Source organism: Oncorhynchus masou, unplaced genomic scaffold, assembly GCF_036934945.1.
Source record: "Oncorhynchus masou masou isolate Uvic2021 unplaced genomic scaffold, UVic_Omas_1.1 unplaced_scaffold_514, whole genome shotgun sequence".
Taxonomy (NCBI): Eukaryota; Metazoa; Chordata; class Actinopteri; order Salmoniformes; family Salmonidae; genus Oncorhynchus; species Oncorhynchus masou.
Genome location: NW_027011543.1, coordinates 262,565 through 275,977, shown reverse-complemented (window position 1 = coordinate 275,977; position 13,413 = coordinate 262,565). Strand labels below are relative to the sequence as shown.

At 43.1% G+C, this 13,413-nt stretch overlaps 2 protein-coding genes across 7 annotated transcripts in view; both read right to left on the bottom strand.

Moving 5' to 3' along the window:
• LOC135535771 (uncharacterized) overlaps window positions 1-3,672 on the bottom strand; it is a 55,549-nt gene extending 51,877 nt beyond the window's left edge. For 2 of the 3 annotated variants that reach the window (XM_064962195.1, XM_064962199.1), the window contains exon 1: window positions 3,451-3,672. The gene's annotated coding sequence lies outside the window, so the exon portion shown is untranslated. The remainder of the gene's footprint in view (window positions 1-3,450) is intronic. The other variant, XM_064962200.1, reaches the window with a different exon arrangement.
• A 2,837-nt stretch (window positions 3,673-6,509) lies between these two features.
• Window positions 6,510-13,413, bottom strand: part of LOC135535770 (uncharacterized) — a 33,982-nt gene continuing 27,078 nt past the window's right edge. For 2 of the 4 annotated variants that reach the window (XM_064962192.1, XM_064962191.1), the window contains exons 11-19: window positions 12,037-12,468; window positions 10,038-10,331; window positions 9,691-9,948; window positions 9,347-9,592; window positions 8,868-9,125; window positions 8,078-8,419; window positions 7,710-7,979; window positions 7,283-7,366; window positions 6,510-7,140 (exon numbers count right to left, since the gene is read on the bottom strand). In XM_064962192.1, coding sequence (XP_064818264.1) covers window positions 7,074-7,140; window positions 7,283-7,366; window positions 7,710-7,979; window positions 8,078-8,419; window positions 8,868-9,125; window positions 9,347-9,592; window positions 9,691-9,948; window positions 10,038-10,331; window positions 12,037-12,468 — 2,251 coding nt within the window. In that variant the 3' untranslated portion in view covers window positions 6,510-7,073. The remainder of the gene's footprint in view (window positions 7,141-7,282; window positions 7,367-7,709; window positions 7,980-8,077; window positions 8,420-8,867; window positions 9,126-9,346; window positions 9,593-9,690; window positions 9,949-10,037; window positions 10,332-12,036; window positions 12,469-13,413) is intronic. The other 2 variants (XM_064962193.1, XM_064962194.1) reach the window with 2 other exon arrangements.

Sequence of the window (13,413 nt, the reverse complement as noted above, 5' to 3'; positions counted from 1 at the left end):
CTTTCTATTCTGGTTAGCGCCAGTTTGCGCTGTTCTGATAAGGGAGTAGTATACAGCATTGTGCCAGATCTGCAGTTTCTCTGCAATTTCTCATTTCTCAGAACAAGAATAGACTGATGAGTTTCAGAAGAAAGTTTTGTGTCTGACCATTTTGAGCCTGTATACGAACCCACAAATGCTGATGCACCAGATACCCAACTAGCCTAAAAAATGTGCAGTTTTATTGCTTCTTTAATCAGCACCACAGTTTTCAGCTGTGCTAAAATAATTGCAAAAGGGTTTTCTAATGATCAATCAGCCTTTTAAATGATAAACTTGGATTAGCTAACACAACGTGCCATTGGAACACAGGCGTGATGGTTGCTGATAATGGGCCTCTGTACGCCTATGAAGTTATTCCATAAAAAAAAAAATCAGCCGTTTCCAGCTACAATAGTCATTTACAACATTAACAATGTCTACACTGTATTTCTGATCAATTTGATGTTATTATAATTGACAACAAAAAATGTTTTTCTTTCAAAAACAAGGAAATGTCTAAGTGACCCCAAACTTTTGAACGGTAGTGTAAGTGAACCCCAAATCAATGTAGTTCTCATAATATTTACGCCTCTTCGCTGGTCCAATGTCCCTGTCTGTTGTTCGGTGCTTTCCCGGGTAAGGGGGCAGTAGCTCTTCGGCTGAATCAGATCCACAACTGTCAGTGTCCATGCTAGCTGGGCTAACAACAAATGTAGAATGACTGATGCTAGCATTGGATGTGCTCGTGGAAGCAGAACAACTTGTGTCGTCGACAGGTGCAGTACTGCTGGTAGTAGCAGCAGAGCTGGTGTGTGTTTCTATGGACTCGGGCCTTACTTTTTTTTTAACCATTTATCAATTTTCGAGCAAACGGAATGAGCAGCAGCTATGTTTGGCTACATATGGACAATTAGTGGCATTCCCGCTAGAATGTAACAGTTAATGTGATAGGATGTTAAGGCTACCTGCATTTTTTTAAACCTTTATTTAACTAGGCAAGTCAGTTAAGAACAAATTCCTATTTACAATGAGAGCCTACCCCGGCCAAACCTGGACGATGCTGGGCCAATTGTGCGCCGCCCTATGGCGGATACAATCACTACTGGATGTGATGCAGCCTGGATTCGAACCAGGGCCTGCAGTGTCACCTCTTGCACTGAGATGCAGTACCTTAGACCGCTGCGGCACTCGGGAGCCCAATTTGACATTGTGCTATTTTGCTGAACACTAGATGCTTTCATTTTATATTAACTGTGAAACAAGGATACTCAGACAAGAAAAAAACAGAACAGAACCCAAGGAGGTTCTACCTCTCTGATTCAACCATAGGACCAGCTCAAGAGTTGTAGCTACGCTGCCTCGGCAGAAGGTAAGCGGTCAGAAGCAGATCATGAGAGAATGTCAGAAAAAAGACAACCATCAAGCCTGCTAGCTAACGTTAGCATATAAGATACACCTTATTCATACATAGCTGACATCGCTAGCTGGACAGGTTGAATACAACCATCTACCCTGCTAACTAATGTTAGCATATAAGATACATCTTATTCATACACAGCTGATTAGCTAGCTGGTCAGGTTGAATACAACCATCTACCCTGCTAACTAATGTTAGCATATAAGATACACCTTATTCATACACAGCTGATTAGCTAGCTGGTCAGGTTGAATACAACCATCTACCCTGGTAACTAATGTTAGCATATAAGATACATCTTATTCATACACAGCTGATTAGCTAGCTGGTCAGGTTGAATACAACCATCTACCCTGCTAACTAATGTTAGCATATAAGATACATCTTATTCATACACAGCTGATTAGCTAGCTGGTCAGGTTGAATACAACCATCTACCCTGCTAACTAATGTTAGCATATAAGATACATCTTATTCATACACAGCTGATTAGCTAGCTGGTCAGGTTGAATACAACCATCTACCCTGCTAACTAATGTTAGCATATAAGATACATCTTATTCATACACAGCTGATTAGCTAGCTGGTCAGGTTGAATACAACCATCTACCCTGCTAACTAATGTTAGCATATAAGATACATCTTATTCATACACAGCTGATTAGCTAGCTGGTCAGGTTGAATACCACCATCTACCCTGCTAACTAATGTTAGCATATAAAATACATCTTATTCATACACAGCTGATTAGCTAGCTGGTCAGGTTGAATACAACCATCTACCCTGCTAACTAATGTTAGCATATAAGATACATCTTATTCATACACAGCTGATTAGCTAGCTGGTCAGGTTGAAGATGGGAAGAGCCAGACAGAGTAATATTTCCATGTGGAACCATTACAAAATAAGCAAATTAATTGGACCAAAGCCTTTGCTGAATTTTTTAAGATTATTTTTTTTTAAATAGTAGCGCAAAGAGTTATGGGATATTATAATCCTCTTGTCTTAACCTGTCCATTCTGAACCATGGGTACACTCAACATGGCCGCCAGTCCACCTATTATGACGTCATTGACTTGAATGGAGAAGATCTTCTATTCATTCTTGTTTCTATGGTTACCCCTATATAGGACGCTGCACATGCGCGCAATAGCGTCCTCGGTGGCTACAATGCTGAGCCTCAAAAATTACTGACAACATTTTGTAGGGAGGTAGGTTACTTGTTTCCAAAAATCGTGTTATTGATAATCTGTAACTCATTGTACGTCGGTCCGGATTCTATCATGTGTGGATATCCGTAGAGCTGTAGAAACAGTCTGAACTCAACTTTTCTCCAAACCGGCACATTGGCTGTGGTATTCAGCGCACAATACGCGCTTCCTTGTATCTTAATACAGCCAGGTGGCGGTTTGGAGAAAAGTTCAGACGGTTTCTATCAAGATATCCACACACAATCCGGTCCGGCGGACAACGGATTAGAGATACATATGCCTTCAGTAACAGGGTTTCCGGAAACAAGTAGGCTACCCCCCTAAAGAATATTCACCTGTTATTTTCCGGGCTCCGCATTGCAGCCACCTATTGTCGGACGCCAATGCGCTGCATCCTATATAGGGCTATACTGCGCACTGATGAGGTATTTATAAGTTATATTCTTCAAGAATCGCTCAATGAAATGGCCACAGTTATATTGCAGATCGTTACCCAATTTATCGTTTAACCGTCTTTCTCTTTCCGCCTGAGTGGAGAATAGCAGGATTCATCCTAACATGGATCAGTGGATGACAATGCAACCTGATATTATATTATTTAGGATATGAGGAAACAAATCGAACTCGTCCTACATAGACAACTAAATGTACTGGACAGATTTATGGACTGCAGCTCCTTTGACAATTCGTCTGACTCAATTTCTCGACCTTTTTATGAAGTTTAGTCTAGACCAACTCAAATGTAGCAAGTAGAACCTTAATTTAACAGGTTGTTATGATAAATTGTTTGAAAACCCTTACCTCGTGTCTCTGAAATCTGTCTCTGCTGCAGTGGCCTTGTGTGTAGCTATACCTATTTTACTTTCACTTATATTTCCGTGTTAAAAAAAACATTGTTGGGGGCGGTTCAGCAAGACGCAACATTTTTGAACGTTCAGATAGAAATACACGATGTAGGACAAACATATCTCTGACATTTAGAATAAGGAATCACGTCCGCTCTATTCTTGTCATTTCTATCGGCATCATTCGACAGCGTTTGGCTCATGAAAGTGGTTTGTTGTCACCAGCAGGAACGCTGTCTCATACTTTCCAGGGGTATATTCAATCATGCAGATCGTAGCACAACATGTTGCAACAAAAACGAGTGTTTCTCACTGGACAAGTTCAGGTTAGTCCCTTAGTATTTCGGGCGGTTTCTGTTCGTTTGGTTCCTAATGAATACACCTCAGGGCAACGTTCAGTCCCAAACGTTGCCGAATGTTAAAGATAGAATTACAAGATATAGAGCCAACCTGAATCACTATTTTAAATGTCAGAGAGGGATGTTTGTTCATAACATCTGAATGTTCCAAAACGTTGGGTCCTGTTCAGCAAACATTCCCCAGTTAGTTTAGTCCCGGGCGATGACTATCATTTCATTCATGCATTATGAATGAAGCCTGTCGCGTGGTCGGTCTATTAAAAGCTATAGGAGTTAGAATCTTAATGACGTGTAAACTATGTTGTGGAACTTGTCTCTGAAGTTTCCAGGCTGCTTGCTGAATGAACTACAGCAGAGAGCAGTCAGTGGTCTTAATGACGTGTGAACTATGTTGTGGAACTTGTCTCTGAAGTTTCCAGGCTGCTTGCTGAATGAACTACAGCAGAGAGCAGTCAGTGGTCTGAGTCTGATGATGTAACTTAGAACCTTCCGCAGTTTAACATCCAGTCTTTTCTTAGAAGGACACTTCATGCGCTATTATAACACGTTCTAGTTTATAAAGTCTGAATGATCAGTTTTAGCGATATTACAGTCCCTCCTCTATTGCAGTTAGCCTGCCCAACACTATCAGGCTAGGACATGGTTATTCAGTTGGAGACTAAGAAAGTATTTTGCGTGAGAATGCGTGAGATATAAGAGGTGTGCCATGATCAGAGTGTCAAATGCGTGAATCACCGCCAATGGGTGAGAGTTGGCAGCTCTGTTATGACATGTGTCGGTAACTGCGCTCATGGGTTTTTTTTCTTCTAAAAATCAGTTACCATTCAACAGTTGTAACTACTGCAGACTGTAGATCTACCGTTCATAGTTGTTCGTCCTCTCTCCCTCCCGCCTGAGCGGACAGCGGAGACTCGCAGGTTTCATTCCGATGTGGATCAGTGGACCAGTGTGGCGTGAGCAGCAATAGTGGAATTGGCAGTTCGCCTTCAAAATAAAAGTCCCCCAATGTAACTGATGCAACCCTATAAATATAGTGAAAAAATTCCCCAATTGGACAATATAATGCTAAACAATGTTGGCATGTTGCTGTATAAATTCTAAGACAGTAATATTTGTGTAATTTCACCAAATAGCTGGTTCTGTTGGTGTCAATGATTAGGCTGATACCCCATTTCCGTTTCAAATCCACCGGTTCGGCTGTACATTTTCAGAATGCTCCCAATGCAATTCTGGGGCAGGGATGAGTTGGGGAACCCTGGTGTGGGCTGTATATAGGCTACATTCTCTAGAGACACCCTGGTGTGGGCTGTATATAGGCTACATTCTCTAGAGACACCCTGGTGTGGGCTGTATATAGGCTACATTCTCTAGAGACACCCTGGTGTGGGCTGTATAAAGGCTATATTCTCTAGAGACACCATGGTGTGGGCTCTATAAAGGCTATATTCTCTAGAGAAACCCTGGTGTGGGGTGTATATAGGCTATATTCTCTAGAGACACCATGGTGTGGGCTGTATATAGGCTACATTGTCTAGAGAAACCCTGGTGTGGGCTCTATAAAGGCTATATTCTCTAGAGAAACCCTGGTGTGGGGTGTATATAGGCTATATTCTCTAGAGACACCATGGTGTGGGCTGTATATAGGCTACATTCTCTAGAGAAACCCTGGTGTGGGCTGTATAAAGGCTATATTCTCTAGAGAAACCCTGGTGTGGGCTGTATAAAGACTATTTTCTCTAGAGAAACCCTGGTGTGGGCTCTATAAAGGCTATATTCTCTAGAGAAACCCTGGTGTGGGCCTTATATAGGCTACATTGTCTAGAGAAACCCTGGTGTGGGCTATATATTACCTCAACTACCCCTGCACACTGACCCGGTACCAGTGCCCCCTGTATATAGCCTTGTTTTTGTTATTGTTTTACTTTTTATTATTACTTTTTATGTTAGCCTACTTGGTAAATACTTTCTTCTTCTTGAACTGCACTGTTGGTTAAGGGCTTGTAAATCAGCACTTCACGTTAAAGTCTACACTTGTTGTATTCGACACATGTGACTAATAAAGTTTGATTTATTTGAATATGTTATTTACCTGGCATTTATCGGTAAAGACAACAAGTTAGAACTTCTAAGTTTCCAATAATTGGAACGTTCCAAAGGGAGATTCCGTTGACGTCATTGACCTAATATGGTGCTTCCTGGTAAATGGGCGGGTCCGGCTTTCCCGAGATCTGCCTGTCAGAGGGAGATGTCTTCAACAAACAACTTTTACATCGTCATGAAAAGAAACACACGTCGGGTGGGATCGCGTTCATACCAGCAATAACTTGAAAGTGATTATTTAGTATTTACTAGTAATGATTTCAACCTTTAGAGAAAACACTGTGACAAACACCAATCATGTGCCTCATGGGACATTTATTAAAAACACAAAAACAAAATATTAATAAATGATTTAAATTGTCAAAAAATGTAAACATTTGGGAGGTTTTTCTGTTTTGATATCAGAAAAGACTTAAAACGTTTTTGTTTAATTTTATTTTGAAATAGACGAGTACCAACACATTTAACAATTGTCAGATGTGCTATAGTGTTTCTCGTCTGAGCTCATTTCCAACACCTGGTTGTTATGGAAACAAAAGGATAGAAAGACATCATCAACTGATAATCAAATCACACTTTATTAGTCACATGAATACAGGCGTAGGACTTACAGTGAAATGCTGAATACAATATTTTCCGGGCTCCGCATTGTAGCCACCTACAAACGTACAAAATTAGAGTTCTATATCATGAGCTTCAGCCACTCGTATTTGAGTGACAGCTAGCAAGAAGCCAGGGTTATCCAATGAGGTTGCAGGGCGGGCCACAGCAGAGAGAGATGACGTGGTGAACATATGTGATGTAGTACAACATATTCAGGGACCACTTTTGACTTGTGAGTGTTACTATCAGCACTACTGGCTAAAAAGTACACAACAAGTAGCAGATAATCTCTTTAATGAGTCTGTTGACTGTAGTTATTACATGATCGGACTGTTACAGCTGGAACAACCAGTTTGTTGTGTGTCTTTTGTATTAAAATGTTCCATCAGTTTATGTTCCACATCAAAGTGTTATTATAGAACATTATCTTCACCAGATGTCAAACCTCTTGTCTGTCAGGAAGGGTCTTCTGTCCTGGATTCAGCCTTCTCTTCCTGAACTAAGACCTGATGTTGTTTCACCAGATGTCAAACCTCTTGTCTGTCAGGAAGGGTCTTCTGTCCTGGATTCTGTTGTTGAAGAGTCTATAGAACATGATTATTATGAATCATTATTACAATAGACAACACATATCCATCCTCCAACAGTTGCCCCCAGAAACAGACTCACCCATATGATCTCACACACACACACACATGCTCTGCTCACCATCACACACAACCTTACCGTACGGTGTGTATTGAAGTGTTGGTAGAGACCAGTTGGAGTATTCTGTCAGTCAGAGCATCAGTGATGTCATTGTGGCTCAGGCTACAACAGAGAGAGAGAAAGAGTGAAAGAGTGGGCGAGAGAGAGAGAGAGAGGGGGAGAGAGAGAGAGACAGAGAGGGAGAGAGAGAGACAGAGAGGGAGAGAGAGAGCAAGAGAGAGAGAAAGAGTGGTCAGACATTTGTCACACACACAGTGACACACAGTGACACACAGTGACACACAGTGACACACAGTGACACACAGTGACACACAGTGACACACACACACACACACACACACACACACACACACACACACACACACACACACACACACACACACACACACACACACACACACACACACACACACACACACACACACACACAGTGAAAGCCACTCACTCCAGGACTTGTACTTTATGCAGGTGTGTGATCAGGGGCTGTAGCTGGTGGTCTGTGAGTTGACAGTGGCTGAGGTCCAGTTCTGACAGACCCTCTGAGTGTTCCAGAACCAGGGCCAGAGATCCACAGGCCTTCTGGTCCAGCCTGGTCTCACTGAGGTCCAGCTCCCCATCCAGGGCTCTGCACAGGGACTCTGCGTGCCTCAGCAGCCCCTCTTGAATCCCCTCACACACAAGGTCCAGCAGCTGAAGTAGCAGAGCTTTGCTGGGGCTGAGAGGACAAGAAGCAGAGTCAACATTATGACACAGAGTAGGTTTAACTCCTACTGATAAACTAGTTGGTCAAATGTTTGCCTTTGTGTGTCTAACCTCAGCTTGACAATATGCAGGATGGGAAGCAGCTCTCTCAGTGCTCTGTCCTCCACCTCACAGTCTCTTAGGATGAGCTGGACCTGGTTCTGGACCAGCTGGGTGCTGTGTTGGTTCTGCTTCAGAACAGAGTGGATGGCCCTGCAGTGGTCAGTGGTCAGACACAGAGCCTCCCCCTGGTCCTGAGCTGACAGGTCCACAGAGGAGGAGCAGGAGAAGTCCAGTCTGTAGTGCAGAGACCTGAGCAGCCATACTGCTGTTGGTGGTGATGATGGTGCCCCCTGCTGGATCTGAGAGGCAGCACAGCACTGGAGGAAACTCAGCAGTAACCTCCTGTCAACACTACAGAGAGAGAGAGAGAGAGAGACCGAGACAGAGAGAGACAGAGACGGAGACAGAGACAGAGAGAGAGAGAGACAGAGAGAGAGACAGAGAGAGACAGAGAGAGAGAGAGACAGAGAGAGACAGAGAGAGAGAGAAAGAGAGAGAGAGAGAGAGAGAGAGAAAGAGAGAGAGAGAGAGAGAGAGAGAGAGAGAGAGCGAGAGATAGGGAGACAGAGAGACAGAGAGGTAGAGACAGATAGACAGAGACAGAGAGACAGAGACAGAGACAGAGACGGAGACAGAGAGAGAGAGACTTATTTACACACCATCAACATTAAAACATTGATAAACACACTACAACTCTAGTACATTACACTAAGGTTAGGGTTAGAGGTTAAATCAGTCAGGAAGTGGAAAGCCCCATAGTTCTATCCATTCTAGCAGGGTCAACGAGTGCCAACTAAACCTGAGTTGGGAGACTCTGTCCAGAAGAGGCAGGATGCTCTCTATCTCCCCCGGTGGTATGGAGGTCCACAGCAGGTTGACTTTGACTTGGTGGCTGTGCTGCAGGGTAAAACACAGAGCGGTACAGTCCACTCTGTCCAGCTCTCTGCTGTTCAGGTTGATCCAATGGTCTGAAGACCTCAACAAACTGGACACACAGTCACTGGCTCTACTGTCATAGATCTGTCTGATGGAGGACTTTACAAAGCTGGAACTGGACCTGAACAAACATGGAGAAAGGATTGTTGTGGTTATGTCAAGGTTTTATAAAGGATAATTCACATAGTAACAACTGGCTGGATAGGACATGAATAATTAAAGACTATAAATATTGAATGAAGGTCTCCCACCTCTTGAATAAAACCCTAATGATAGTACAGAGGAAAACTCAGAACAACATGTCACTGGATACAAATAGAATAGAGAAAGAAGTTCTCTCACCTCTTGAGAGTAACCCTTCCCAGAAAGGGGAGAAGATCTGAGCTGTTCTTCTCTAGAAGCCGGTTCTTCCTGAGGTCCACAGTGATGTTGTGGGTTGAATGCTGCAGCAGAGAGAGAAGCACCTCCCAGTCCAGCCTGCAGGAGGTCAGGTCTCCACCAACCTTCTCCAGGAACCACTGAGCCAAGTCCTTGTCCTGAGCTTCATACACAACTACAGTCAGCTGCTGCAGAGTGTCTGAATTCAGTCTAGGAGGTTGGAACATACAGGCAGTCAGAAATATGAAGAAAAACACATGAATGAAGTTACTATTTCTACTTTAAAAAAACATCAGCTTCAGACTGACCTGAGAGAGAGAGGTCCCTGGTGACACAGCAGTGTGATGAGAGAGTGACGCTGGATGCAGAAGTCAGTCAGGTCCAGACACTGAACCCTCCAGAATCTCAGCAGGGACGCCACACTACTCAGAGCCCTGGATAACACAATCTCTGGTGGCTGGCTGCTCTTTAGGACCAGGAAGAGTTCTGGGACAGTCAGTGGAGTAGAACCTCTCCCTGTCCTCCTAACCAGTCTGGACAGTTTCACTGCCATACCCAGATTCAGCCTGGAACGAAAAGACAAAACACAAGTCACTTGAAACAGAGAAACCTTGTCAGATAAATACTCAGTAGGAGAATCAACTATTCAATAGACCTGCAAAAGCTGTCTTCCTGAACATGCCTGAGCTTGTGGAGCTTTGACTCATGTCTCAAAAGAAGTGCGGCTCCTTGGAGAGAGATCTTGCTGGGGGTGAGAGTGAGGTCCACTCTGGAGGCACAGAAACCCAGGACTCTTCCCACAGACCTGCAGGTTTTCCTGGGTAACACTCCTCCTAGTGACAGGGTAGAGCCCAAGGCCTGGAGAAGAGAGGCCAACTGCTGGTCCTCCTCTCTGGACCTCACAGGGATGGACTCACACACAGTCTGGAAGAACCTGTCATCATCACAGCTGAAACAGCAGAACATGGGGGACATCAAATCAGACATTTAGGAGACCGTTTGTTATTTTGGCCCTGTACTCCAGCACTTTGAAATTATACAATCATACAATGACTATGAGGTTAACCTGTTACATCTATGGGGGCGCTATTTCATTTTTGGATAAAAAGACGTGCCCGTTTTAAGCGCAATATTTTGTCACAAAAAGATGCTTGATTATGCATATAATTGATAGCTTTGGAAAGAAAACACTGACGTTTCCAGAACTGCAAAGATATTGTCTGTGAGTGCCCCAGAACAGATGCTACAGGCAAAACCAAGATGAAACTTCAACCCAGAAATGAGTAGGATTTTTGAGGCTCTGTTTTTCATTGTCTCCTTATATGGCTGTGAATGCGCAAGGAATGAGACTGCCCGATCTATCGTTTCCCCAAGGTGTCTGCAGCATTGTGACATATTTGTAGGCATATCATTGGAAGATTGACCATAGACTACATTTGCCAGGTGTCCGCCCGGTGTCCTCCGTCGAAATTGGTGCGTCATCTTCAACTGCACGTCTTTTTCCTAGCGATTCACCGGAGAAAGGAGACTACCACGAACGATATATCAATGAAGAGATATGTGAAAAACACATTGAGGATTGATTCTAAACAGCGTTTGCCGTGTTTCAGTCGATATTATGGAGTTAATTTGGAAAACAGTTTGCCGTTTTGGAAAACAGTTCGCTAAATGCTACGCTAGCTATCACAAATGCTTGTTTTGCTATGGTTCAAAAGCATATTTTGAAAATCTGAGATGACAGTGTTGTTAACAAAAGTCTAAGCTTGAGAGCAAATATATTTATTTCATTTCATTTGCGATTTTCATGAATAGTTAACGTTGCGTTATGCTAATGAGCTTGAGGCTATAAATAAAATCCCGGATCCGGGATTGCTCGACGCTAGAGGTTAAAGGTCAGTCTGCTTTAATTTGATTTTTAATTCCAAATCAGGTGAAATTACAGCACTTTTTTGTCTTCCATTAGTATTCAATCCCCTGAGACTTTTATACTTTTAAGATCATCAAAGGTAAGTGAATATTTATAATCATATTTCTGACTTTGTTGACTCCACAACATGGCAGATATCTGTATGGCTTGTTTTGGTCTCTGAGCGCTGTACTCAGATTATAGCATGGTGTGCTTTTTTCGGTAAAGCTTTTTTGAAATCTGACACAGTGGTTGCATTAAGGAGAAGTTTATCTAAAGTTCCATGCATAACAGTTGTATGATTTGGATGAAAATACCCTCAAATTATTATAGCTGACAGTCAATCACAAGCTTGATGTGGTCAGTGCATCCTATGAACATGGAAGAAGAGTTATGGAAGAATTGAAGTCAAAGATCCTCTAGTGTCTGAGTTATTTACTCTGAAAAATAAGAACCTAACAACTCACTGTCAAAGAGAACGTTCCATAATATGCATGACATTTGGATTTATAGATGAGATATTCTGAGTATAAAATGTATATGGAAAAATTCACAATATCTAGGTAACATTTGGTAATGCAACATTAGTTATTTCAGGGAATCTGAGTATAAATGTTACCAGATTCAATAACATTTGAAGTTTCATATGACAATGTCTTAAAAAAGACAATTACTGCAGAAAGCAACAAGCATCCTCTCTAAAGGGGACAGACAACTACAATCTCTGCAATGTACTGATCCAACTCACCTCAGCTGTGAGATGTAGGGCAGACACTGAAGGAAACTCCTCACTTCACTCTCTTCATCGGACCAGCCCTTCAGCTCTACTGGTTTCTTCTCTGGTTGAAGTTTCAGCACTTCTAGGAGGAGGGAGGCCTTTCTCTCTGAGAGGTCTATGGACCAGACTGCAGGAGCTGACTGGTAAACTGGCTGTAATGCTGGAAGGAAACTCCTGCCTGTTTGAGTCTCATAGTCCTTCACATGTGAGTACAGATCCAGCAGGAAATCACTCTGTTCATAATCGTCTCCGTGGCGATAAGGAAAGGTGCTGTAAGTCCACACCGATGATACCAGCTTCAGTGTCTTCTCTCCTGTCTGCTCCTCCCACTCTGCTGCTTGAGACAGGAGATCCACCAGGAACTTGATCTGCTTTGAGGGATCAGACCAGTCTGGATAGAAACTGCAACAAGGACAGTAACAGCTGATTCAGACATGGATGAACACATGAAACCAGTCATAGATAAAGATATATGAAGTAGTTATAGATTTACATAATGTGATTTGGTGTAATTTTGATTTGATTTTAGAAACATTCACATGATTTATCTGTGACATTTAGAAATGCAACATTAGTTATGTCAGGAAATGGGCTGATAAATGTTCCCAGATTCACCAACGTGTAGTTTTATAAGGAGCCTTCACCTTGTGCTGCCACTTTGCAACAGCAGTCAGAAAGGAGACTCTCTGGGGGGCAGTTTGATAGTGGTGATGCTGCACAACTCTGGTTCGTTTATATATTCTCTCTCTCTCTCTTTTCTCTCTCGCTCTCCCCCTTTCCCCCACCTTCTCTCTTCCCTTTCTCACTCTCTTCCCTTTCTCACTCTCTTCCCTCCCTCGCTCTCTTCCCTCCCTCGATCTCTTCCCTCCCTCGCTCTCTTCCCTCCCTCGCTCTCTTCCCTCCCTCGCTCTCTTCCCTCCCTCGCTCTCTTCCCTCCCTCGCTCACTCCCTCCCTCTTTCTTCCCTCTCCTCTCTCTCTCTCTCTCGCTCTCTCTATCCTCTCCCCTCTCTCCCCCTCCCTCTCTCCCCCTCCCTCTCTCCTCTCCCGCTCCCTCTCTCCTCTCTCTCTCTCTCTCTATCCTCCCTCTCTCCCCCTCCCTCTCTCGTGCTTTACACTGCAGCAGACTTTATTATAGTTTTCAAAGCTCTTCCCTTTGAGGTTCAGCGTGGCTGGACTATCATTGCCCTGCCAGACGTATTTGGGTTGACATTTTAGTTAAAGGGAGGTTACTTGACAGTTTATTGTGTCTTGTTATTTGAACTGTATATATGTGGTACTAATGACATGTGGCAAAGAAGAAAGAATCCTCTCATGTTGATGACTGGGTTCCTTCTTGGAAATTATTT